At 36.3% G+C, this 26424-nt stretch overlaps 1 protein-coding gene across 5 annotated transcripts in view; it reads right to left on the bottom strand.

Annotated features, from left to right (window-relative positions):
* USP25 (ubiquitin specific peptidase 25) overlaps positions 1-26424 on the bottom strand; it is a 151889-nt gene that overhangs the window by 102976 nt on the left and 22489 nt on the right. For 2 of the 5 annotated variants that reach the window (XM_043593833.1, XM_043593831.1), the window contains exons 2-5: positions 21817-21894; positions 17735-17879; positions 13791-13871; positions 5895-6018 (exon numbers count right to left, since the gene is read on the bottom strand). In XM_043593833.1, the coding sequence (XP_043449768.1) occupies positions 5895-6018; positions 13791-13871; positions 17735-17879; positions 21817-21894 (428 nt within the window). Of the gene's footprint in view, positions 1-5894; positions 6019-13790; positions 13872-17734; positions 17880-21816; positions 21895-26424 lie in introns of those variants that run through there. The other 3 variants (XM_043593836.1, XM_043593832.1, XM_043593835.1) reach the window with 2 other exon arrangements.

Consider the following 26424-nt stretch of genomic DNA (forward strand, 5'->3'; position numbering starts at 1 on the left):
TGTCAGACATGTGACTGCTTCCAAAAGTTGATTTGTTTCTCCTGTGGTGAGGTAGGACACACTGTATGGGGGATGCCTGCCTGCCAATTCTGGAAGACTGACTACAAAGAACCTTTGGCCACTCAGCTCTCCCCACTTACTGGCCTCTGCCCTTCTTGGGACTAGCAGTGGTACCTCACTATTGACACTGTTTCAAGTTACAGTGTTGCTGTTCCCATCTAATCAGTCAATTCTGGCCACAGTCCTGCATTCCTTGAAACTAATCTGTTTCATATTTTCAATTTTTCCAGACCACTTGTACTCTGACAATGTCAGAAATGACTCAAAAAATGAATAGTAATTAAATAGTAATTAAAGCATTCCATGGGTCTTCTATGATCCACAGGTATCTGGTATCATTGAGCCTTACTATTATTTTCACAAAACTAAAAAGATTTATAATTGACTGCCTCACCTACACATCTTCTTAATGCAGTTTCCTCTCACAACAGCTTCCTAAATAAAAAGGGTAGGAGTTAAGAGATCTATTTTAGGGGTGCCTGGGTGGCTCAGTTGGTTAAGTGACTGACTTTGGCTCAGGTCATGATCTCACTGTTGCATGAGTTTCAGCCCCATGTTGGGCTCTGTGCTGACAGCTCAGAGCCTGGAACCTGCTTCAGATTCTTTGTCTCCTCCTCTCTCTGCCCCTCTCCTGCTTGCATTCTGTGTGTCTCTCTCTCAAAGACAAACATTAAAAACATTTTTTTAATAAAAAAAAAAGAGAACTATTTTAAAAATTCAGAATCCTGGGTGCCTGGGTGACTCAGTCGGTTGAGTGTCCGACTTCGGCTCAGGTCATGATCTCATGGTTCGTGGGTTCAACCCCAGCATCGGGCTCTGGGCTGACAGCTTGGAGCCTGGAGCCTGCTTTGGATTCTGTGTCTCCCTCTCTCTCTGCCCCTCCCCCACTCATGCTCTGTCTCTCTCTGCCTCTCAAAAATAAAGAAACGTAATAAAAATTCAGAATCCCACCCTAACTGCTCCTGGACATGATGCTTTTTTCTTTCCCTAAGGGCAACGGCAGGCCACTCTGGTTGGTAAACCCCCTACCCCAGGTGGCTCCCAAACTTAACTCCAGCTCAGACCCCTGGACTTCCTTGTTGGACTGAATGGTCTTGGAGTGTAAAAATAGTCAATAGTCAGTTGAACACACTGCTCACTCAGTTTCTCTACAGTGGCCCGCGGAGGCCTATGTGGGAGCCACAATGAGCCCCTGTGAATTTTGTAAAAATTTCTTTTTCCTCTTGCACTTACCCTTCTAGATGAAAGGTCAGGTTCAAGTAGAAAATTACTGCAAAAAGAGGTAAAATTACAACTACTGGAATGGGACATACTGATTTTGTAGCAGTGGAGGCAGTATAACCACCCCACATTCAGTCTTCCAGAACTGCCCTTGGAGCCTGAATCACAAGGAAAAGTGCCCTGGTGAGACTACCCCGCACTGTTTCACTGAGCAAAGAATCCTGGCAGTTCTTTTCATTCACTGAAAATCATTTCATGATTTTCATGTGTCTTATTATTGTGTCAACTGTGTCATTTGTCACCTTCACTGTCACTATTTTTAGGATAATTCCTTTTTTCTCTGTGAATATTTTGAAGATTTTCTCAGTCCTAAACGTTCTGGAGTATCATTATTGTGACTCTGGTGTGGGTTTCTTTTAATTTTCCCAACTAGGATTTGTTGGGCTTTGTGAAATTATAGGTTATTTTTTCCACTTCTGAAAAATTATAAATTATTATCTCTTTAAATATGGCCTTTGAGCCACTCTCTCCTCTCCTTCTGTAACACCAATTAAAGTATGTTAGACCTACTCACTTTATTTTGCATGTCTTTTAACCTATCTCTGTATTTTTCATCTTTTTTTTTTAGCTATCTGTTACAAATTGGAGAATTTCTTCTCCTATTCACCCTCCAGACTAATGTTCTTTAGCTACTTCTTTTTTGTTTTTTTGTTTTTTTTTATTTTGTTTTAGAGAGAGAGCCAGCACGCATGCATGTGCAAGCAGGGAGAGGGGCAGAGAGAATTCCAAGCAGGCTCCATGCTTGGTGTAAAGCCCGATGCAGACTTCAATTCTGTGACCCTGGGATAGTGACTCCCATGCCTCCTCCCCTGTTCTTTAGCTATTTCTAACCTATTAAACCTATATTCTGTTTTCTTTTCTGGTCTTACTTTGGTAATTCTAATTTTCATTTCCAGAAGATATTTTCCATTCTTTTTCAAATATACTACGTCATATTTTCAAGGATTTCTTATATCCTGTAAAAGCTAAAGCATAACTCTATCAATCACAATATCTAAATACATGTGTACTGCCTATTGCTCTTGCTGATTCTCACAGTAATTTTTTTTTTTTCCAAGTGTGTGTGGTAATTTTCAGGGTGGGTGCTTACAGAGCTTCAAAAGCTACCGAAGGGGTTCTCTGAGGCCAAGGATAAAGACACCCTCCTAGAGAGACAATATACTTTTGATTCTGCCAGGACCTATAAACAACACAAAAACAACACCATTCAAAACTAAATTCCCCAGGGTGCCTGGGTGGCTCAGTTGGCTGAGCATCCAACTTTTTCTTTTTTTTTTTTTATTTTTTTTAACGTTTATTTATTTTTGAGAGAGAGACAGAGAGAGAAAGAGAGTGAGCAGGGAGAGAGGGAGGGAGGGAGGGAGGGAGGGAGGGAGGGAGGGAGAGAGAGAGAGAGAGAGAGAGAATCCGAAGCAGGCTCCAGGCTTTGGGCTGTCAGCACACAGCCCAATGCAGGGCTTGAACCCATGAACCATGAGATCATGACCTGAGCCAAAGTCAGACACTTAACCAATTGAGCCACCCAGATGCCCCGAGCACCCAACTCTTGATTTTAGCCCATGATCCCGGGTCATGGGATGGAGCCCCACCTTGGGCTCTATGCTGAGCATGGAGCCTGCCTAAGAGTCCCTCCCTCCCTCCTTCTCTCTCTCTCCCTCCTCAACTCCCCTGCTCAAGCTCACTCTAAAAAAAAAAAAAAAAAAAAAAAACAACAACTAAATTCCCCAAGGGACATTTAAATATGACCAACCTACCAATCAGTAGTACTGTCTCGGGGTTTTGTTTGTGGGTTTGTTTTTCTAAGTGTGGCAAGCTTAGTAGCATACTCCCTAGAATTTGCTTTCTCTCTTTCTCTTTTGCTTACAGTGCAGAGCCTGCTTGGGATCCTGTGTCTGTCTGTCTCTCTCTCTCAAAAATAAATAAATGTAAAAAAAAAAAAAAAAAAAAAAACTTTTTTTTTTTAATGTTCAACTTAAGAAATTTACCATGAAATTTGTGAGTGCCTACACAGAGGATTGTGAGATATAAAAAGATATGCTGTAACTCATATAATTATAATGTAGTATTCCAAATGTATGAACTCATATTAAAGTACATCTGCTGAAATATAATCATAGTCAAATGATTCTAGGACTCTGTTGGGTAAAACTTTGCTATCTGAACATAAGTAATGAGCAAATAGTTAAATTTATTTTGATGCATGATATTTAAACTGTTTCTTAAAAATCATTTTCTCTTTTGAATTTAGAATCCTAAACCTTCATAAAACCCATAGGAACAAATATAAATATCTCTTTGCCATATATTTAGCTACAATTCTCTTATTCCCTTTTGATTTTTTTTTTTTTTTTTAGTGTTTATTTTTGAAAGAAAGAGAGGGAGACAGAGTACGAGTGGGGGAAGGGCAGAGAGGCAGGGAGACACAGAATCTGAAGCAGGCTCCAGACTCTGAGCTGTCAGCACAGAGCCAGATGCGGGGTCCAAACCTATGAACCATGAGATCAAAACCTGAGTCAAAGTCGGAGGCTTAACCGACTGAGTCAGCCAGGTGCCCCTGTCTGACACAGTATGATTTACATATGTGCTTATTAACTGCACATTTTACACTTGACATATTTTTGTTAGCTGTAAATTATAAAATCTACACATACCACAAAAGACTTACATTTTGCAACTAAATTAATATGATTTTTTACTTCTACAGAATATAATTTTATGTAAAATTTCATGGCATATTACACCACACCAAATGTCGGTAATGTTATGTACAATAAAAATATTTATAAAGTATTCACTATTTTAAGACTATATTAGAATTTAAAAGACCAAGAATAAAAAAGAACATTAGCTTAAGAGATACAGGTTCCCATTTGGACAAAAGTGAGTATCTAGAGCAATACATAACATATACATTAAGTAACAGATTAGGAATAAGTTTTAATCCTTAACTTTCAAGTTATTTTTATTTATTAACTAACTGGTACGTGCTGTTTCAATTAGAAAACACATGATATAAAAACTAGTGACACTATTTGGTATATAAGCTTCCAGACTTTTTTCTGTTGTATACTCGTGTAAATTCGCTTCAACAATATACGTATACTTTTAAAAACAAGATTTGCATTATAATATATATTCTATCTTACAATCTTTTACACATAAAAGATCATTGCCCTTAAATATGAAATCCAACTCACCTATTTCATGTTTAAAATATTTCTCCTCAAAGTTTAAGTCCTGCCAAGTTTTATAATTATTCAAGATAATTATTTCATTCCGATCCTTTTTTTGAGGCAAAAATTAATTTTACAATTTCTCTAAATCCTTCACACACAAAAAAAAGCCTAATTAAAATGTCTAAAGATAATGTATGAATTTTTGGTTTTTCATTTAAAATTACTGGCATTAACTGAAATTAGCCCCAACTGAAAAAGACAATAAATCTTAATTTAAGTCTTTCCATCTTAATGTCTTACAAAGTAACATTTAAAGACATTAAGAAGTATTACTAAGAAAAATTATGTGCCTTTGCTAAATATAGCATTTTGAGGCATCTCCTACCATACAGTAATCTCAGATTACCTAGAAAGAAATGCATTATTGATATTGTGCCAAGGGAAATTATCTGAGAAAGCTGGTACATTCTGCTACCAAACAACTGCGTTAGAGGGTAAAGAACACTGGCGTCGTCAGATTTACCTTAGTTGTGTGCCTTTGGAAAATCATTTAACCTCCTAAAAGGACAATTTCCTCTTCAATAAAAGAGTTACCATTACCTCCACAAAGTTGTTTAGAAGATGATAAAGATTTTTTTAAGTCAACATTGTTTCATGAAAAAATCAAATTTATTTTTATTTGATCCACTGATGAATCAAAATGTTTCAAACTAAAAAAGTTTTCATTATTAAATCAAAAGATTCATTCTATCACACATCTTGGAATCTTGCCTATTTCTTTAAAAGAAAAACAAACAAACAAACCTATAAACATACTATCATATTATAGATCAGAAAATGGAGAATTAAGGCCCATGGGCTATATCCAGTCGGCAGCCTATTTTTAAAATCAAGATTTATTGGACCATAGTCACACTCATTAAATTATATATTATTTATGCCTGCTTTGGCACTATAATACTAGAGTTGAGTAATTGTGATAGAAACCATATGGCCAATAAAGCCTAAAACATTTGCTATTGGCCCTTTACAGAAAAAGGTTGCTAACCCCTGCTATAAATGACTACAAACTGAATTGGACAATATATCCAAAAGAGATTAGGGTAAGAAAACAATCAAAACAATATGAAAACATACATCTAAATTTTAACGCCTCATAATGCCACTCCAAAATCCTAAAAATCTAAGCTCCAAATACAATCGAACTAGAATATGAAAATTTTGGTTACAGAAAATATAACAACAGTACTGAAGTTTATTAATGATTTATTTAAAATAACAAAGTATATCTTTGTGCCTCTTGAAATTAATTAAAGCCAATTATTATTTCTATTATAAATAGTACTTATATCTACTTTATACAAATTATGTTTTTACCTGCTAATGGCTTGCTCCTCATCAGTTATTCCAGTCTCCCTGAATGCCCTGTTTGATTCCGCCAAACTCAAGGCAATTGCTCTCTGAAGATCATCTTTATCATCTCCAGTGAGATCAATCACATCTGAAAAGCAAAACTATCTTTCTCAAAATTAAAAGTCAAACAAAATGAAGGTAATTCTTATCATGGGGATTTTATACCCAATATATCCTTTCAAACCAAAGTCAGCACCAACTTAATTCTCCATAAGAGCCTCTCTGAAGAGAATGCAAACACATTTTAAATTGGTTATGTTTTAAAACTCAATGTTCTTCCCTAGAAAATATACCTAAAGCAATAAGAGCATAAATAATTTTCATTGCAGAGGAATCTCGGTATTTACTGGGAAGCCTCTGATTAAAAGCTAATAAGCAGAAGAATGCTAAAAAAAAAAAATTGGTTCTTTCCCAACAAAAACTGAAATCAACATAATTAAAGTTGTATTTATGCTTTCTGAAGTTAATTCAATCATATACTCATTACAATTCATACATACTACCACCTACACATTATCTATCAAAGTATGATAATAAAGGAGATCTCAAAAATTATGTTTCAGAAACTAACTGACCATAAATATATGTTTATATATATACATTTTTTTAAAGACTGGAAGAATGTACTAAACTGTTAACAGTAATTAATTTTGAGGGTTATGGGATTAGAAGTATCAGGGCCTTTCACTTTCTATTTTAAACACTTTGCTACCATCCGAATTAATGAATGAACATGCAGTCCTTTTCATTTAAAAAAAAATTTTCATTTCACAAAAAGCAAGAAATATACAAATAAATGATACTATTTTCTTTTGCAAGAAAGAAAATAGTCTTGATGCTGTAAGTATTCTTCTTCCAAAGAATAATGGCTACAGCTATTATTACCTTCAGAAAAAACACTTTTTAATCCAATTTTCTATATTGGTCAGTTTCCTTCACTCAAAAGATGGCAATAATACCTCCATTATCATAAGAACCATAATGCATTGCTAAGTAGGGGACTGCACAACAATACAGTAAGAAAGAGAAAAAGCTATAGCTGTTTTACCTTATCTTTGTGAGGTTGGGCTTATGGTTACAGGTATTTTGAATGTTTTATATTGAGACACATTAAAAATTAATTTGTTTCTTTGTAACTCTTAGAAAAGAATTTTGCAAGAGTGGAAACACGAAAAGGGGTTGGGAATGGGAAAATAAGGTGCCTGTATTTTACCAATTGACTGTAGGGTTATATATAGTTACTCAAAAAGAATATGCCATACTTACTGAGAAAGAAATAATGTATATTGATAGTTTCAAAAGTCTACTTCTATTGTTATCGACACTTTTTTTCTCTAAACAACAGCTTACAAGAATATTAGAAATATTTGTTGGCTATGGAAGGTGTTTTTTAAACGTCGTTAAGAGAGTACAATGAAACCTCATGAAAATGTAATAAGTAGAGTACAAAAAAATTCAGTCAGGTAAAATGTAGAACAGAATATAGCAAGGTAACTGAAATGATGGAGCATGCCTACATATACCAGCAAGCGAAAGTTTCCTAAGTCTTGCTTACAAGACCCAAGTCCATCTAGACAACAGTTGCAGACGGATGTCACCCTGGGTGTAGCTATCCAGTCCAGCTTAAAAATTGTTGAAGAAGCTAGGACTAGAGAGGCACGAATGGGCCCCAAAAAATAAGAACTACCGTGGTTATTAAATGACTGGAACGCAAGTGAGTAAAGAAAGAACAAGGGAAGTAAAAAAAAAACAAAAAAACAAAAAAATTGAAAATCACAAAGCAGCAGAAAAACCGGTATGGGAGATATGATTACTTAGCCCTCAGACTCCAGTCTCTCATCCTCCTACTGTGTTTTCTTCAGCTACAAAAGTTAGGAAGATTAAACAAATCTATTTTCCCAATTCACTTGTAGCTATGGTTCTGAATAGAATTTAGGTTGCATCAGTCAGATGCACTAACAAGAGACTAGAGAAGGAAGGAGCGAGGGGAAAGCCATTATCCTGCTGCTTTTGGCTATTTTCTCCAGCATGACTGAACAGATACGTGTTGTTCCACATAGCATTCCAGTGTCCAATTTCCAGATTCAGGATGTCAAGAGATAGAGAAGTGGCAACTAGACTGCATTCCAATGTTCAGGCACAGCTCAGTGGCAGTTACCTAACCCTGCCTGCTTGTTCTCTGGGCTGCAGCTGCAGAAGTAAGTTCTTGAACTCAGTAGTCCCAGAGGCGGCCTCCTGATTCACTATCTTCCTGATTGTGGCAGAGGGAGCTGCTTCCCTGGGTGGCCAGTCCTGCAAGAACCTGGGAATCATTTCCTAAGGCTGAGCTGGAGATCCCACCTCTAGTACTTCCAGTGTTTTGTTTTGTTTTGTTTTGTTTTGTAAGAACCTAATCCCCTGTATTAAATTTCTTCTTTAAAACTATCTGGAGTATTTACTGTTTCATGTCTGACAAGTAAAGCAAACTGGCTAGAACAAAAACTCATTTAGAAATAGTAAAAACTTATAATTAGAGTTTTTTATAATTGAACTGTAACCCAAGAAACACAAAAGTAAAAAACAAGTCAAGATGTTTTAAACCTATTTCAAAGATAACTGCAGTTGTGAGAAACGAAGTATACCATCATAAGAATAAAGAATGGTGGACAGGTTTTAAATTTATGTCTTCTAACTATTAAATCTTTCCTCCATAGTAGCAAATCTCCAAGAGCGGTCAATAAAGCCTTCAGGATTCCCCCATGACCCTAAGAGAAAAGGGTCCCATAGGTAAAAATCATTCTCCTAAAAATACCAACATGTTATCTGCCTTTTCTCCTGTGGTCATATTTGCACTGGTGATGCAAAACAATGATGGATAAAATGGCTGCATCTGCAGAAATTGAGGCAGTAGCACCAAGTTCTTTGAGCAATTCACTGTCACAACTAAGCATACTCACTATTCAAAAAAAAAAAAAAAAAAAAGCCTGTTTCTCTTAGATCCTTGATATAAAGGAAAATATTTTACTAAATCTCAAACACTGATTTACATATTCTTTTAACCCTATGTGACAAAATACAAAGTATGCATAGTACTTCTGCTGCTTCCAAAGTAAGCTTTTGCTCCAGAAAAAACACTAGTGTGGGGCGCCTGGGTGGCTCAGTTGATTAGGCATCCGATCTGTGATTTCAGCTCAGGTCATGATCTCATGGTTCCGTTTGTGAGTCTGAGCCCCTCATCAGCTCTGCGCTCACAGCACAGAGCCTATTTGGGATTCTCTCTCTCCCTCTCTCTCTCTGCTCCTCCCCCGCTTGCACATGTGCAAAACATGTTAGTACAATGCTTGAGTTGCAAGCCAGCTGAACTGGCAGATATTTTTTTCACAGAGCACTATTTTTACTTGAAAAAAAAACAAGTAACAAACTACGATTACTCAAACTTCAAAATTTGGCAGATATTCTCTCTAGAATAAACAAAGTGATCCTGTCACCTGAGGGAGAACAAATGAGAATATGTGCTGCCAATGATTAATGTGGAATTTTCAAGCAAAAATGGTACCTTTGAAAACTTGTTTCTATCACTATGCACATATCTTCCCAACACTTAAAGTCTTTTCTGGTGAAATCAAGTGATACTAACAATTTTTATTTGTTTCATAAAGCAGACATTCTTCCAATGTTTGGAAGGAAATCTTTTCTGTGGTGTTATAAAATCATGCATCGGTAAACAATCTATTCAAAGAGCAAGGTGAGTGACAGTTTCTATATTTGGTCTTTGACCCATTTCCTGACACAGAGTTCCTAAATCACTTGGAATTTTCTGGGTGACAGGAACATCTTTTGTTCTAATGAGATGACTCCTGGGGGACTCCTGTATAGCTCAGGATGAACTGATGCTCACCAGCTCCTGTATGGCTTCAGGATGAATGCTGGTCACCAGAAAAACCAAGCCATGATGAGAAGCTTGGAACTTTGAGAGGAACTTTTTTCCCTGGGGAGGAAAGAAGGGCTAGAGATTAAGTTAGTAATCAACCATGCCTACCTGATGAAACCTCCATAAAAATCCTTAAAGTACAGGGTTCAGAGTGCTTCCGAACTGGTGAACATATTCACCTGCTGGGACAGTGGCACACCCCAACTCCATGAGACAGGAGCTCCAGCTCTTGGATCCCTTCCAGATCCTACTCTATATACCTCTTCATCTGGCTTGTTCATCTGTATCGTTTCTCATATCCTTTCTTATACAATAAACCAGTCCATGTAGTGTTTCCCTGAGTTCTGTGAGCCATTATTGCAAATTATCAAAATCAAGGAGGAGATTATGAGAACCCCCAATTAGTAGCCAAGTCAGACAGAAGTGTGGACTATGTAGAATATAGAACTTGTGACTGGCATGTAAAGTGGGGACAGTCTTGTGGGACTGAGAGCTCTTAACTTATGGAACCCGATGCTAACTCCAGGTAGACAGTTTCGGAATTGAATTGAATTGTAGGATACCCAGTTGGTGTTGGAGAATCTGTCAGAGGTGGGAAAAATGCACACATCTGGTGTCAGAGTGTAAGGAGAGGAATAAACAAGCAACAGTAGTCTTCAATGCTAAAAAGATAGGTTGATCAGAGACTATTATTGGTCCTTAGCTGAAAAGCTGGGGCTTTTTCCTTTAAGCAATGGAGGAGGTTTATTCATTATTTGTAGTTTTACTACAATTACAATAATTTTCTCCATGATGTTCCCATTACTCCATAACGCTTATTCCCATAGGATATTTTAGAACAATAGGGCAATCCTCAAAGACTATTACAACCTACTCTTACACCAAATACACATGATTTTAGGACTAGATATTAGCAAATTAAATGTTATTTCAATAAAATGCTTAAACATGAGTTTCTTTTTCTGGAGTTAGAACAATTTCTCCTAAAACAAGAAACATGTAATGAACTATTAATTTCACAATGAAGCCTAGCACCCTATGAGTTTCTTATATGCTTATACTCAAAATGGAACAGAGAATAAGCATAGCTATAAACAAGTTCTAAATGAAACAATTTATAATTTCAATTATAAAAATTTAGCCTTTGTAAAAATCCAAGCAAATATCAGAGTATTACGAATATTTTTATAACTGTGCCAAGGGAGGATCTCAGTAAAACACCAAAATGTTTCAACCAACCCGCCCTCTAGTACTAGTGTGAACACAGCTCAGGGCACAAATGTGTTACTGTTAGCTGAGTAACACTATAGAAAATCACAGGTTACAAAAGCCTATAAACATTAACCTCCAACATTTTCAAGTCTGCCCAAATTAAAACATTTTTTCTATACAGTCAGAAATATATATACCGAAACCTAACACTTACCCTAATAAATCTTTCACTCTCCAAAGAATTACCATTTGAGTAAAACTTAAGTACCAACTCCAAAACATTTCTCTGTTTATTCCAAAATACAGGCAGTCATCAACATAACAATGAATTAGACTTTCAAATATATGCATTATTTATAACTCATAATTCATTTTCCCGTGAAAATAGTATACTAAATGACATGAGGCTTCCAAGTTAGTTTACAAAAGCCAATTTAGCCCATAATATAGTTGAATTACAATACATGTACAGATTTTGAATTTAGGAGGAAAAAAGCTCTTCCATTGTTTTCTTTACCTACATAAGGTTAAACCTAAGGGAAATCCTTCACCACTAGCAAAGATTTCTAGGCAAGGGAGTGATGAGTGCAAAGAACTGTTTGGGGAGATTACAAAGAGCTTGTAAAAATAAAAACAAAAATCACTAGGCCACCAGAAGGATGGGGATGCCTTGGGAGAGATAGGCAAGTATGATCAAAGGGATGGTCAGCAGACTGGAAGTAAGGACACTACCATTCTCACCATCATTCACTCTGCTTCACCATGGATCCTCACCATTCATCTCCTGAGCCCAATATACTCCTACCTAGCCTGGGATGTACCTGCCTCAGACATTCACAAGGTTTACTCCCTAACTTCACTCAGGTGTCTTCGTAAATGAGAACTCATCCAACAGATATTCCCCAACTGACCCCTTGTTTGGCACAAATCATGCCTGACCTACAACCACATCCTTGTCACCCTCCATCCCTTCACCCTGCTTTACTGTTTTTCATGAATTTACTACTGCCTGACATTATTTATTTATTGTTTACTGTCTTTCCCCTATGTAACCTGAGACTCTGTTTTCTAAAGGCCTAAAAAAGTACCTGACACAGATGAGGGAATCAATAAATATTTATGAAACAAACAAAAGCTAAATCTTGACTATGGAATAGAGACAAAACTGAGTGAGTCATCTTCACAGTGACACTAATTAGAAGACTTAAGAACATATGCTTCATCCACCTAAAATTTTTTCTAGTAAGTTCTAGGACCAACAGCATAATCAAGTATCATGTTAGAACAGTACTTAAAAGCAAGAAGACATACACAGTGTAACACAGCTCAAGGGGACAAATGTTTCCCACTGCATTCTCCCATTCTCCTCTGCTCTCACTCAGCTCCAAAGATGTTCCTACTTTTCCAATCTTCTCACTGCTGAATTCAGACTCTCTCAAACAGGGAGGTCCAATAGAAATTTCTGTGATGATGGAAATGTACTATTAATCTGTACTGTCCAATATGGTAGCCACTAGGCACATGTGACTACTACTGAGCATTGAAAATGTGTCTAGTCCAACAGAGGAACTAAATTTTAGTATTATTTAATTTTAATTTATATTTTAAATTTAAGTTCCCACATGTGACTACAGGCAACTTTATTGAATAGCTCAGCTCAAAATGGTCTTGTTCTATTTTTAATAATAGCTGCTGACATTATAATGGCAGTACTGGCAAGAAAAGTGAAGAGTACAGCAGCCATTCCTGAATTTTGTCATAAACTTCATTGTTTTGCAACTTGGATTGTGGGGAAAAAACAACAACAACATTCAGTATTAGTCAACAAAAGTTATAGCCCACAGCTATCATTTGGCAGTAAAATTTAAGAAAACTCACAAATTTGGAGTACCTGGGTGGCTCAGTTGGTTAAGCGTCTGACTTTGTCTCAGGTCACAATCTCACTGTTCATGGGTTCAAGCCCCGTGTCAGCCTCTGTCCTGATAGCTCATAGCCTGGAGCCTGCTTTGGATTCTGTGTCTCCCTCTCTCTCTGCCCCTCCCTTGCTCATGCTCTCTCTTTCTCTCTCTCTGTCCGTCTCAAAAATAAACATTAATATATATATAATTCATAAATTTACACAAGTCATTCTGCAGTACATGTCTAACAGAATTCTAAGTACATACTTAGATTAGAATGTAAGCCTAGCCTAGTTGCATCCAACCAGTTATAAGTAACTTTCACACCACTGTAACATCTTATTTTTCAGCTTAACCTTGACTTTTTGTGAATCATCCAAATAGTTTTATGCATTAGAAATCTCTATGGAAAAAGATTTAACTTTCTTTGCATTATATTTTTTCTATCTGCAGTTACTTGTTTAACATATTTGAAGAACAGGAAAAATATTACTGTTCAATTAATAATATCCTAAACTGCTTAACATTAAGTGATTTACCCTCAGGAGAGATGACAACACTACACTTGGATCTATTTATCACTTGTGCTTTAAATCACTTTTAGAGTGGCCAAGCAATATAACCAAGACCAGAGTTCTAAGACAGAGCCTCTCACTTTCTTTGCAATCCTCACCTAATAATTCAATTCTTTTGACGGGTTGGGGGGGGGGGGGAGTGGAAATACAGTGAGTCTAAATTTGTGAAGGGTCGACCACTTAACAGTCATTCCAATGTGTTATACCAATTTCTCTAAAACTTAAGCCAATATGTGGCATTACTTTCTGTGTTAAAATTACCTACCCAAATCCCTCTCATCTTTTGATCCATACTTTGACTGCTCAATTGTAGCACATCTTGCTCTGGTGGGCATATACTTTTTTCCTGTTTTGAAAAAGTTCAAAAGAATTTAATGGTCATGAAAGAAAGAAGATTACTACTTGATTTCAAATTGGGCAAAAGCCTTGTATGGTCATGTCAATGACAGAGTTTGCCATGACACAAAAACTTAGAGGATATTAAGTATACCTACGATATCCCAATATCTTGCACTGTTCCCTTGTTCCCTTTGCATTAGTACCTTTTACTGCAAAACTCCAAAACAATTTTATTTCCAATTTAAGCTGGAGGTGGGAAGCATTTATTGGACAATCCACAATATCTAATCTGGACAGGAGATCCAAGTAGTGAAAAAAGATGTCTAAACTTTTTGCTAATATTACCACGAATGATTTAGACCTTTTCTCAAAATTTAAGAGAGTATTAAATTACAGTATGGAAAATTACCAAAGCAATAAAAAGATGCCAGGTACACTACTACTTAATTCCTTATTATGCAGAGTACAAGCTTTCCTTGAAATGTTTTCTTTTTCTCTCAAAAAGGAAAGGTAAAAATGCACTAAAAAGCCCACTCACGGCCCTACTATTGAAAATGTAATTACTTCTTCAATATTAAATGAAGGTTCACAAATATGTGTTGAATCTCCAAATCAAGTGATCTATTTTCCTGACATACCCAGTTATGCATAAAAGAAAATTTCCCCACAAGCCCCCAATGTGACTTCTATGGGATATTATGTTAAAAGCTAAACTTTTCTAGTCATTAAAAAAAGATACATTTTATTCCTTCTAAACTCTAAAAGAGTTTATAGCCACAAGGAATCTTATGTATTTAGCATTAGAGACTTTTATTTCAAAATGTAGATGTTTTGTTAGCACCACAACCAATAGATGACACACTTGAAGTTAGCAAGGTGTTGTTTATGTTTTAGCCCTGGTTGTAACGACTTAATACTTAGAAAAGAAGGAATAAAATTTGTTTTTAATTTAAAAAATAAAAAAAAAACAAGCCATATTTGAAAAAATTAAGCTAAACTATGGTCAATTCTTAAATAACAATGTATTTCATATAAAATTAAGAAAATGCTCAGAAAGGATTTTCATAAGTAGAACAATCTCTTGAGAATTTCCTCACTCTGATCACTCAATATGCCATGCTCCTGCAACACACAGCTTTTTCAGTAGAAGCCTGTATTTGAATATATAGTTGTAATTATTTCCTATCCTTCTGCCCCACATGTTTTACCACTTCTTCCAAGAATTAAAAATACACAAAAGATTTCATTTCTCCTGAGGAATAATAGCACAGTGATTTAAAGAATCTGATCTGTTGAATGCATGACATCTCCTTACTTTCTCATTTTGAAAACATATAACACTAGTATGACACTACCAATTTAAATGCTGAATCAAGACTATTTCCCAATGGCAATCACACTTAGAACTTTTTGAAATATGGTGCATATCTGTTAAATGGAAAAGAATGGTTACTTCATCAGATATTTTTTCCCCAATTTGATACTGTTATGATACAATCACCACATTCTATTTTTACAAGGGTTTTTCTCAACAATCTGAAAACAACTTTATGGACACACTATCCAAATTATTGAATTACTAAGTGTAAATTAGCACCTTGGTGAGGATAGCACGTTTCATTGATAAAGAAATTACAACAGCACACAATTTGCTCAATATGATAATCAGTTATAATCAAACCTGAAATTTCCTTTCTCTACCATTTCACATGGAATATAAAATTGCTTAAGGAATATTTTTCAAGAGCTACACACACACACAAAATTTTTAATTATTATTTATATAGGACACATGCCTTCTGAAATCTGGTTGCCTTCTCCCTAAGAACATCTGTTTGAAGCTCTCTTGTCCATAACATTTTCACTATTCTTTGTCAACAGTGTTGAACAGGTATAACATCTGGCTTAAGCATTATTCACGGACTTTCACAGAACAAATGACACCTCTTCTTTTATTCAGGACAGTCTTATAACCCTAATTCCCCTACCTACCTATATATATATATACTACCTCATGTCACAAAGTCTACCATCTATATTAAGAATTCACAGCTATCAGTCTTGTCATCCTTTCCACTAGAACAGTGAACCATGTTTAGTCAATTTCCTGCTGCCTTCACTTGAACCAACTGCCTTCAATCAAAAACTTTTTTCTTTTTTGTACCTAATTTCATTTCCCCCCAAGTCTCAGAACCTTGAAAGATATTAGATGCTATTCTCACACATTACTTCTTTCTCTACTCATATTACTTCTCTTTTTTTCTAACTTCTTGCATCAAGCTTCTCAATCTCATTCCCTTTCATTGGTTTTGAAACAGCTTTTTTACATGTATTATCAAAAATAATTCAACAAACACTTTTTGAGTAACCATGCAAATCTAGCATGATGGTACAAACATCAATGGTCTTTTGCCCTGTTAAGCTTCCTGTTTGGTAAGAAAGAGAGGCACAAGCAAATAATTTCAAAATTACACAGTACTCATTAAGACCCAAGTATGCTCTGGGTGCTGGAGAAGCACCTGCTACAGCAAAAACTCCTGACCTAAGTCTTACAACACCAGAGGTAATGAGGTTGGGGCAAAGGCTAGAAGGCCCTCCCAACAGAAGGAACAGCAATATAAAGACCGGAGGAAGTAAATAGCACTGGATGATAAGAACTTCAAGCCATTCTGAATTATCACATATAAAGTGAGAAGAGAAAAACAGTAGAAAATGAAGTTAGAGATGTAGATAGGAGCCAAACCACAGTTTGTCTTCAACTTACACATAAAAACACTTGGGGCTGTTTCACATTTATAAAACTTCATCCATTGCCTATTATCTATGTGAGATGGGAGTATTTCAGCTTTGGGTGACATAAAGTCATTTGTGGAACAAAAAATATTAAGATTATCCCCAAATTTTGAAATTAAAATATTTTACCAACAAACACTAATCTTTAACACCAACAGTTATAAACATCTATGTTTATATGTTCTTTCTTCCTAGTCGTTTCCTAACTTTGAGAAAGTGTACAAACAAAATTAGAGGGGTGCCGAGCTGGTTCAGTAGGTAGAGCATGGAACTCTTGATCTCAGGGTTGTGAGTTCAAGCCCCATGTTGGGTGTAGAGATTACTTAAAAATAAAATCTTTAAAATACAAAAATCAGAAATTTTCTTCTCTTCAAATACTGGTTAGTAACCAAATGCTGTAAATCCCGAATGCATAAAAAAAAAATCTACATGTTATATAGTGCAGTTATTACACCAAAATGAAACACAGAGGTAATTAAACATATTTTGAAAATATATATTCATATTATAAAGAAAATGTAGAGTCCCATATAATCCTTTCCCTACATATGTATGTATGTCTGTGTGAGTACGTGTGTGTACTTTGTTACACAGTAATAGACTTTTTTCTAAAATCTTAATTTGGGGGAGGAACAAGGGTTGAAGGAAGGGAAATTCCGGTAAGTGGTAAACCTATCAGTAATTAGAAACAATAGTTTGCCTTCAAAAATAATACTAAGTCCTCTACCAACACTTAAAACCTATAAAACAATTGTGCCCATGTAAAACCTTTGAAATGTTTGTTTCTTTAATGAGTAACACCTACAGCTGTTCTATATTCCAAAACAATGAATACTAAATGAAATGCTCTGTGAAAGGATATACAACTTAAATACAATGTTTTACTCCTGGACTGAAAAAAAAAAAAAAAAAAAAGAATGCAACTAATGAAAACATATACTCTTTTCAACTACACTAAAAACAACCAAGGTTAAGTAGTTCTTTGTCCTTCACCTCTGCTTCAACAAAATTAATATATTTCCAAGGAAAATTTTTCATTACATTCTTATTAAAATATTAAGAGAGAAGTAAACTTACTTGTGTCTGCTTGGCTTCCCACACTGATGTATCTATCATTGCCAGGAAGTGCTGTTTGGTAGTAAGTTGTCTCCTCTTGCTGAGGGGTCTTGGCATTCTTTGCAGTAAGGAAAGCCACTGCTAATTCCAAGTTTCCATTACTATCCTTCAAATATCAAGAATGGAACATCAAACATTTTGGAATAACTCCATACATTCTCACACGATTTATTTGATTTTCTCCATAGCAACTAATACTTAAATAGCAAAAGTCACTTTTAGATTTGAAATCATTCTATCTGAATGATTTATACTATTTTATAGTGTAAATTGATCATAAGCAATATATTCTATCAATAGTAATTCCTTTTTCTGTTAAGACAACTAACATGACATAAGTAGTAATTCTATAATTACTTAGTTTTCCATTACTTTCATTTCTCCTTAACAAAAGTCAATCACAAATTTATGCTTCTAAACAAATGAACAAACTAAAAAATGTTTTTGGAACCTGCCATATAAAAGAGTGAAAATGAATATTTAAAACACTACTTCTACAAGAAGAACTATAAAAGATATTCCCCTTTAATATATATGCTGAATACATACCTAGAGGCAAACTTAAGCAAATGTCAGACTTGAAGGAAGAAAATCGCAAAATATTCTGAAGCTTGATAGTACAGAGACATAGAGAACTAGACATGAATACTCAATACTGTCAAGATAACAATCCTACCCAAATTATACAAATTTTATGTAGTTCTCATCAAAAACGTTTCTGAATAAAATTCTTCTGCAGTTAATTTAGGAGGAAGCAGATGCTAGAAAACTAATTTTTACAACAAAACAATGAAAAGAGACATGACCAGTTCTATCTCTACGCTGTCTGTAGAGTTAATAAATAGAAGACTTAGCTCTAGGACAGATAACTGAAACAACATTAGGAAACCCAGATATTAATAATGAAGTGATCTTTGTAACAGAAGGCCAGAACACCTAAGACTATGAAGGCCTCATGAACTCCAGCATACACACAGACTGTAATAGGAAACTAGTGGAGGGTTTTGGACAGAAATGATATGGTATGACTTACATTTTAAATGGATCACTCTGGCTGTGTTGAGTATACACTACGGGAGAGAAAGGACTGAAGCAGAAAGTCCGACATTATTTGCTCTCACATTAAATATGTGAAAGAAAGATCAGGATGATTCCAAGGTTTGAAGCCTGAGCAACTGCAAGAATAAGATCCCCAACCCCCACCCCAACTCCAATTCCAGTTAGCCAGGAAGAGAAAAAAAGTAAAAGTACAGTTGGAAAAGTACCACTGCTTTATTTTTATTTTTTTCAATGCTTATTTATTTTTGAGAGAGAGAGAGAGAAACAATTACGAGTGGGGGAGGGGCAGAGAGAGAGGGAGACAGAATCTGAAGCAGGCTCCAGGCTCTGAGCTGTCAGCACAGAGCTCAACACAGGGTTCGAACTCACAGACCACGAGATCATGACCTGAGCTGAAGTTAGACACAACTGACTGAGCCACTCAGGCACCCCAAAGCATCACAGCTTTAAACTTTATTATCACAACCATTTTAAACTCTAAATGACTCACCAAAAATACGAGTATAACATAATCTATGTTAGATGAGTTAAATAGTTGTAATTTGCAATAACCATGACTAACATTATTGAACTCTTACTATGTGCCAAGAAATGTGCTAATTGCTTTCTATATACTCTCATAATAATAATAAACTAAATGCAACAGAGATTTCTTGAAGATCACTTGCTTTGGAGGGCTAAAAATAGATTCTTAAAATAAAAGTACTCAAATCAGTCAATGACCTTGTGGTTCCCAAAAGTAGACTCCTTGTCAGTATATTACTAAGAAAGTTGATTCATTATTAAATATCTTACACATTTATACTGGGTAATAGTTAAGGTTTAAGAATAGTCCCCTTCCCCCAACTACTGTTAACTGAAACCAAAGTTCAAAAAAAAAAAAAAAAAAAAACCTGAAGTCACACAAGGTACCTCAAAGAAAATGATGACAATAGTTAATTTGAATCTTTACATTCATTTGAGTAAACATATTCTACACAGTTCCCAGGTTTAAAAAAAAAAAAGAAAGTGAATTCCCCAGACTTGCTCTGACCAGGTAAGGGGACAGCCTCACACTCAGAGACAGAGAATGGGAAAGGCACTTTCTGAAAACAGACACAGAGTGATGGAATCATATTCATCAGGATAAAGAAAGGACTAGCAATCATCTAAATGTCATAATCATAAAAATTGAGGTATGACATTTTTGCTTCCTCTCCAAATACTTAACAGTGGCTTCATAAACCCTGCATTAACACTCTAAACAAAACTGTTTCATCATTTTGCTGACAGGAAAAAAAGCTGAAGCAAAGACTGCAGTAAAAGCAGAAATTAAGTGTGGCACTCCAAGATCAGGCTGCTTGGTTTCCACATTTCAACTGTGTGAGCTTGAGCAAGTCACTTTAACCCGTTTACTCATCTTTTAAAAGGGGATGAATGGGGGCGCCTGGGTGGCTCAGTTGGTTGAGCGTCCGACTTCAGCTCAGGTCACAATCTCACGGTTTGTGAGTTCGAGCCCCGTGTCAGGCTCTGGGCTGATGGCTCAGAGCCTGGAGCCTGCTTCCGATTCTGTCTCCCTCTCTCTCTGCCCCTCCCCCATTCATGCTCTGTCTCTGTCTCAAAAATAAATAAACATTAAAAAAAAATTGGTTGGGGCGCCTGGGTGGTGCAGTCGGTTGGGCGTCCGACTTCAGCCAGGTCACGATCTCGCGGTCCGTGAGTTCGAGCCCCGCGTCGGGCTCTGGGTTGATGGCTCAGAGCCTGGAGCCTGTTTCCGATTCTGTATCTCCCTCTCTCTCTCTCTGCCCCTCCCCTGTTCATGCTCTGTCTCTCTCTGTCCCAAAAATAAATAAACGTTGAAAAAAAAAAAAAAAAATTGGGGGGCGCCTGGGTGGCTTAGTCGGTTGAGCGGCCAACTTCGGCTCAGGTCATGATCTCGCGGTCCGTGAGTTCGAGCCCCGCGTCGGGCTCTGTGCTGACAGCTCAGAGCCTGAAGCCTGTTTCAGATTCTGTGTCTCCCTCTCTCTGACCCTCCCCCGTTCATGCTCTGTCTCTCTCTGTCTCAAAAATAAATAAACGTTAAAAAAAAAAATTAAAAAAAAAATAAAAGGGGATGAATGTAACACCTACCTCACAGAGTTACTAGGAGGATGTTAGCCACAAAAGTACTTAGAATAGCACCTAGTGCTATAGGTGCTTAATAACTGCTAGTTATTATGATGATTACAATCATCTAAAAAGATAAAATTATTTCTGGAAACAAATGACAGACTTTTGGCTCAGAATCAAAAATTACATAATTAAATTTGTCTCATGGAACACGTTGCAAAGGATTGAAGCTGTATGTATGCCTTACAATAGCAAAAATGTCATCCTGCTGTTAGCCATTAGTAGCAATATAGAAATAACTTTAAAATGCAGTTCTAGTTCTTAAACATCTTTCATCTACTTGATCTTTTTCAATGGGCATATCCATGTGATTTGACTCATTTGGGCTTCTCCATGTGGAAATGAGGGAACTTGAGAAGATACAACCAGAACGATGCCCTTCATTTACTGCATATACTAACAGCTTTGCGACTGCATGTTCTTAAGGTGCAATTAGTTAAACGTTAGTCAAGTTTTATTTCTTCTTGGAAAGAAAAAAAATGTAAGCTTCTGACCTTCTATTAATCTCCTATTTCTTTATCCTCCTCTCCCTCCCCATTATTTCTCCACCCCACCCCACTCTAGCCATGGCATTTGGATTCATATCCCTCCATTTTGCATGAAAAGTGTTTCATATTGACAGAGATCATCTGTCACCCCCAAGGTATCTTGAAACATTGGGCTGTGAAAACTAACATGCTCAAAATTATAGCATAAAGTAAGGCTCTTACATTACAAAATTTCTTTCCTATATCTCTACTACTATACCACATAACGTAACTAAAAACCTTTCAAATAAGGTATGCAGTAGAGATGAGGGAGTAAATAAACTATATGCCATAAAACAGAGGCCATACCTTCAAGGCTTGCTGTAGTATCTGGGCATCATTAATCCCAGTGATTTCTCTCAGCTGATTCAGAAATGTCTGCTGGTGCTAGAGGAGAAAAACCGAAATCATTACATCTTAAAATCTGAAAATATTCAAGGACAAAAAATAAATGACCTTTGGGGAAGGGACAAAAAATAAACTAGTATAGAGAAGAAAAAAATTAGAACTTGAGAGAGACTCAACAAATTTCATTATTTTATGAAGAATAAACCATGCTGTGGGGAGCCCTAACTCCATTCCCATGTTTCCAAAAGGGAACTTCTATATTACTTCCCAAGAAGTCTTACTGAATTAACAGTTTCTGGCCCATTCTTCACTGCCTAATTAGGCAGTGGAGTGCCTAATAAGAAATGGAGTGAGATGCACAATGGCTAACCCTGAGCAAAATTAAGGACAACAGGTTTATCCATTGGACTACTTTACCTAGAGGCTGGGGCCACTGAATGAAACCCAGGCAGCTCTAACTAGTCAGCATTCATGCACCTGAGATGTTTGAAAAAGACATGTCAAAAGGCAGGCCATGCAGTAAGTAGGTATATGACATCAGGGGGACCCTAAGATCTCTTTGAGGAAAAAGATCATCTCATTCTCTAATCTGTCATAAAAGATCCTAAACAGAATTAATCACTTGTCCCCATTTACTTCAGATCTGTTGGTCTATACGATCTCTTATACTCTGTTAGAGAGGAAAAGAGAAAAGAGGGATGGGATTCCACTATCAAACCCTTCCCTGAACATCCCTACTTAGGACCACGTTCCTTCCTACATCTCCATATTTCTTAAAACTTAAGTTCCCCCAAACTGTAAGATAGCACCATGAAACAGAGAAAGCTCAATGGAAATGATAGGAAAAATAAGTCACACTAGAATAAAAGGATCTGCTTAAATATTTCTTGAAAATATTTTGCACTCATGTTAGTAATAATTCAATCAAGAATCATCAATAGATGCTAAAACTATTGGGTGAAAGTTTGATGAGAAACAGTATAGTTGCATAGTTTCAAACTCTCTTACTACAAATTTGAAAGGGAGAAAGAATAACTTTATAATGAAGAAACATAACAGACACCACCTCAAGTAATCAAATTTAATATTACCAATAACTGGAGAAAATGACAGTATATGTCTCCTCATATTGTGTGATACACCAAGAAGAGTATATCACCTGAGTGAGGTATTCCTGCCAAAAATGCACAGCCAGAATCTAAACTTGAAGAAGCATCACACAAATCCAAACTGAGGAACATTTTACAAAATAATTACTCTATTATATCCAAAATATCTATACCATAAAAGACCAAGAATGAGTTCCTTGATTAATGAGGACCACAAAGGCATGACAATCAAATGTAACGTGGGAAATCAAATTGCATCTAACACTAAATGCTATACAGGACATTACTGGGACAATTGGAGAAATATGAATATGGACTGCTTAGTAATATTTTATTACTACTAAATTCCTGAATTTGATAGCTACACTATGGTTATGTAAGAAAACATCTTTTTTCTTAAGAAATATACCCAGAAGTATTTAGGGGAGCCTGAATGGCTCAGTTGGTTAAGCATCCGACTTCGGCTCAGATCATGATCTTGCAGTTCGTGGGTTCCAGCCCCACAGCGGGCTCTGTGCTGACAGCTCAGAGCCTGGTGCGTGCTTCAGATTCTGTATCTCCCTCTCAGTCTGCCCTTCCCCCACTTGTATTCTCATTCTCTCTCTCTCTCTCAAAAAATAAATAAATAAATAAATAAATAAATAAGCATTTAAAAAATAAAAATAAAAATGAAATCAAGATTCTGTGTGTGAAGAAAAGAAAAGAACGCATAGTGGATAAGCACTGTCAGTATCCACCATGGTATCAGTGCATTTTCATTTCCAATAACCTTATTAAAGAGCTGAAATAACCAAGACTATCTGACAATAAAAGAAAAATAATATAGTATATAAACAAGGTCACATAAAATGCCAGGAAGAATAAATTAGTTGAGTAAAAATATCAAACTGCCAAATTTACAGAGGTGAGAAAAAATTCTCTTTAAACTTGTCAACTTTTCTATGTTCATTTAAAACAGTAGCAAGAACTAGCAATGGAACCATGACTATGTTACTCAATACCCAACATCACAAATTAAAGATGTAGAAAATATTTACAGAAATTCTTCTTATCTAATTCAAGGTCTTATTTTAGTGAACATCAAAAAACTTAAAAGATTTGGGGTGTGTGGGTGGCTCATTTGGTTGAATGTCCACTCTTGATTTCAATTCAGGTCATGATCCCAGGATCATGGGATTGAGCCCTGCATTGGACTCCACACTGGCCATGGAGCCTGCCTGAGATTCTCTCTCACTGCCTCTCTCTCTCTCTCTCTCTCTCTCTCTTTCTCTCTCTCTCTCTCCCTGTCCCTGTCCCTACCCCACTCATCAGCATTCTGTCTCTCTCTAATAATATAAAAAATTAAAAAAAAAAAAAACTGAACAGATTTCTTAAGCCTGTTTGTAATTTCACCACTAGCAGCCCTCCAAACTCCATTCTTTGCATGGAACATTATTTCTGTCAACTGCAAATTACTTGGTCATGGATCAGGGAAAGACTACTGAATACTCCTCCCAAATTAGTCATTTATACAAATGTTGCTGGCTATTATTTATAATGCTAGAAAAATGGAAACAATACAAATGTCCTCCCACTAAGGAAGAGGTTCTAAACTTGAATATGCAGAGGAATGACCTGATGAGTTTCATAATAATGAAGATTCTCAGGCCCCGACCCCAATTCCAGAGCAGTCGGGGTTAAGGCTAAGGGATCTATATTTTTAATAAGCATCTCATATTATTTTTATACAGATGGACCAAGAGGCACAGTTTGAGTTAAGCAAACAACTGTGTATTTTTAAATAGCAAAATATATAACCTACATAGAAATTATCTTTACAAAATCATATTAAACTAAAGTGACAGAACACAAAATAGTATACATATACACTAATGACTACAAGGTAAAATGTAAACATAAATGTAAAGCTCAGAAAAGATTACAGGAGCCTGTGTTAATTCTCTCATCTCTATATCCTCACACTCTGCCACTTTTAACTTCCTCCCCTAGAGAGAATTTATTTCCTTGCTGCACTGATGATGGGCTTGGCCATATTACATGCTTTGATCAATAACATATTAAAGATAGCCATGCACACAGATATGAGATGTGCTTGCATGGATGGGCTTCCGTCCTGAACTTCTGCAGCTTTCTTAAAAAGAACATGACCATGGGTAGCCCACTTGCCCCAGAAGAATGAGGCATGTGTGGAGAAGAGCCACCCCAACCAACCTGCAAATCTGTGAGCACGATGATAGTATTTTGGTATGCCACTAACTTTTGGAGTGGCCTGTTATGGTGACAGTTGACTGATACAGAGTGCAGCAAGAATACACAACAACAGAGTGCAGCAAGTATTTAATAAACAGAAGCAATGCGTTTGAAATTTTCTAATTTGTAGTTATAGTTTGATGTTTTGTTTCTCTTTCACAAAAAAGTCAGCTAAGTATCTTAGGGAAAAAAACAATCCAGGAGTATCTCTAGCATAGTTTGTGATCACATGAATTCTGAGAGAAAATTAAACAATGAGGAGAAAATGGTGTGGGGAAGAAGGCTGAGTGGGAAGGAGAAAAGGTGAAAAAATTTTCTTAGCTTAGTTAGCAAGAAATGGGAGAGAGATCAAAAGAGATGAGCTATGAGAAAAAATCTAAGTTTATGGTACAGAAGCCACCTCATTTGTAGTTTTCTCTTGTTCCTGGCATCATCCAGCTGTGCTTTTCCTGTCTTTGAAAACCTGCACCTTCATTTCCTGCAATTATATGTTGTTGTCGTTGCTATTTCTGTTGTAATTAAGACCCTGGTCTTTCTTTCAAGGTTTGCACCTTTCTATTTACTGAATTTCTGGTCTGCATACACCCTGATCCTCAACTAAAAATGTCCTGCATATGGTTCTCTCCTCCTGGACTAGCAATTTTGATCCAAGATGGATACAACCAACCTCCCTCTCTAGAGCTCCTTTTCTGAGCTCCTCTTTTCTGTATGAATTTATATACTAAAGTATAAGGAGGAGGGTGCAATCTGTTCACAGTGCTGGACCAAGAAAGGCAAGACAAAATGTTCAAAGAAATTCGGCAGGTGCAAACACCATAGAAATCAATAAGCCAAGACTGCATGCAGGCCTTCAGATTCCTTCCTTAACGTTATTTTTATTGCATGATGACATCCTTAAGTGCCCACTATGTGCAAAACAGAATACTATACACACTTCTGGGAAAAAGAAGCATCAGTAATTTCAATATAAATTAAGAACCAGAGAGTTCCACAGAAATTGTTTCCCTCCACAGTTGACCCTACCTAATGTTGGGTCTGTTTTAAATATTTTTCAGTAAATATACACCATATTTAACATTGGTATAACTTCTGAGGATGCAAAAAAGGGGCTTAGACCAAAGAAAGGCTAAGACCCTGGCTTAGACCAAAGAAAGAAGGTAAGCATTTATTATGCTCTTGCTGTATGCCAGACTGTTTTAATTGCTACGTT

The sequence above is a fragment of the Prionailurus bengalensis genome, chromosome C2 (assembly GCF_016509475.1).
Source record: "Prionailurus bengalensis isolate Pbe53 chromosome C2, Fcat_Pben_1.1_paternal_pri, whole genome shotgun sequence".
Lineage (NCBI taxonomy): Eukaryota > Metazoa > Chordata > Mammalia > Carnivora > Felidae > Prionailurus > Prionailurus bengalensis.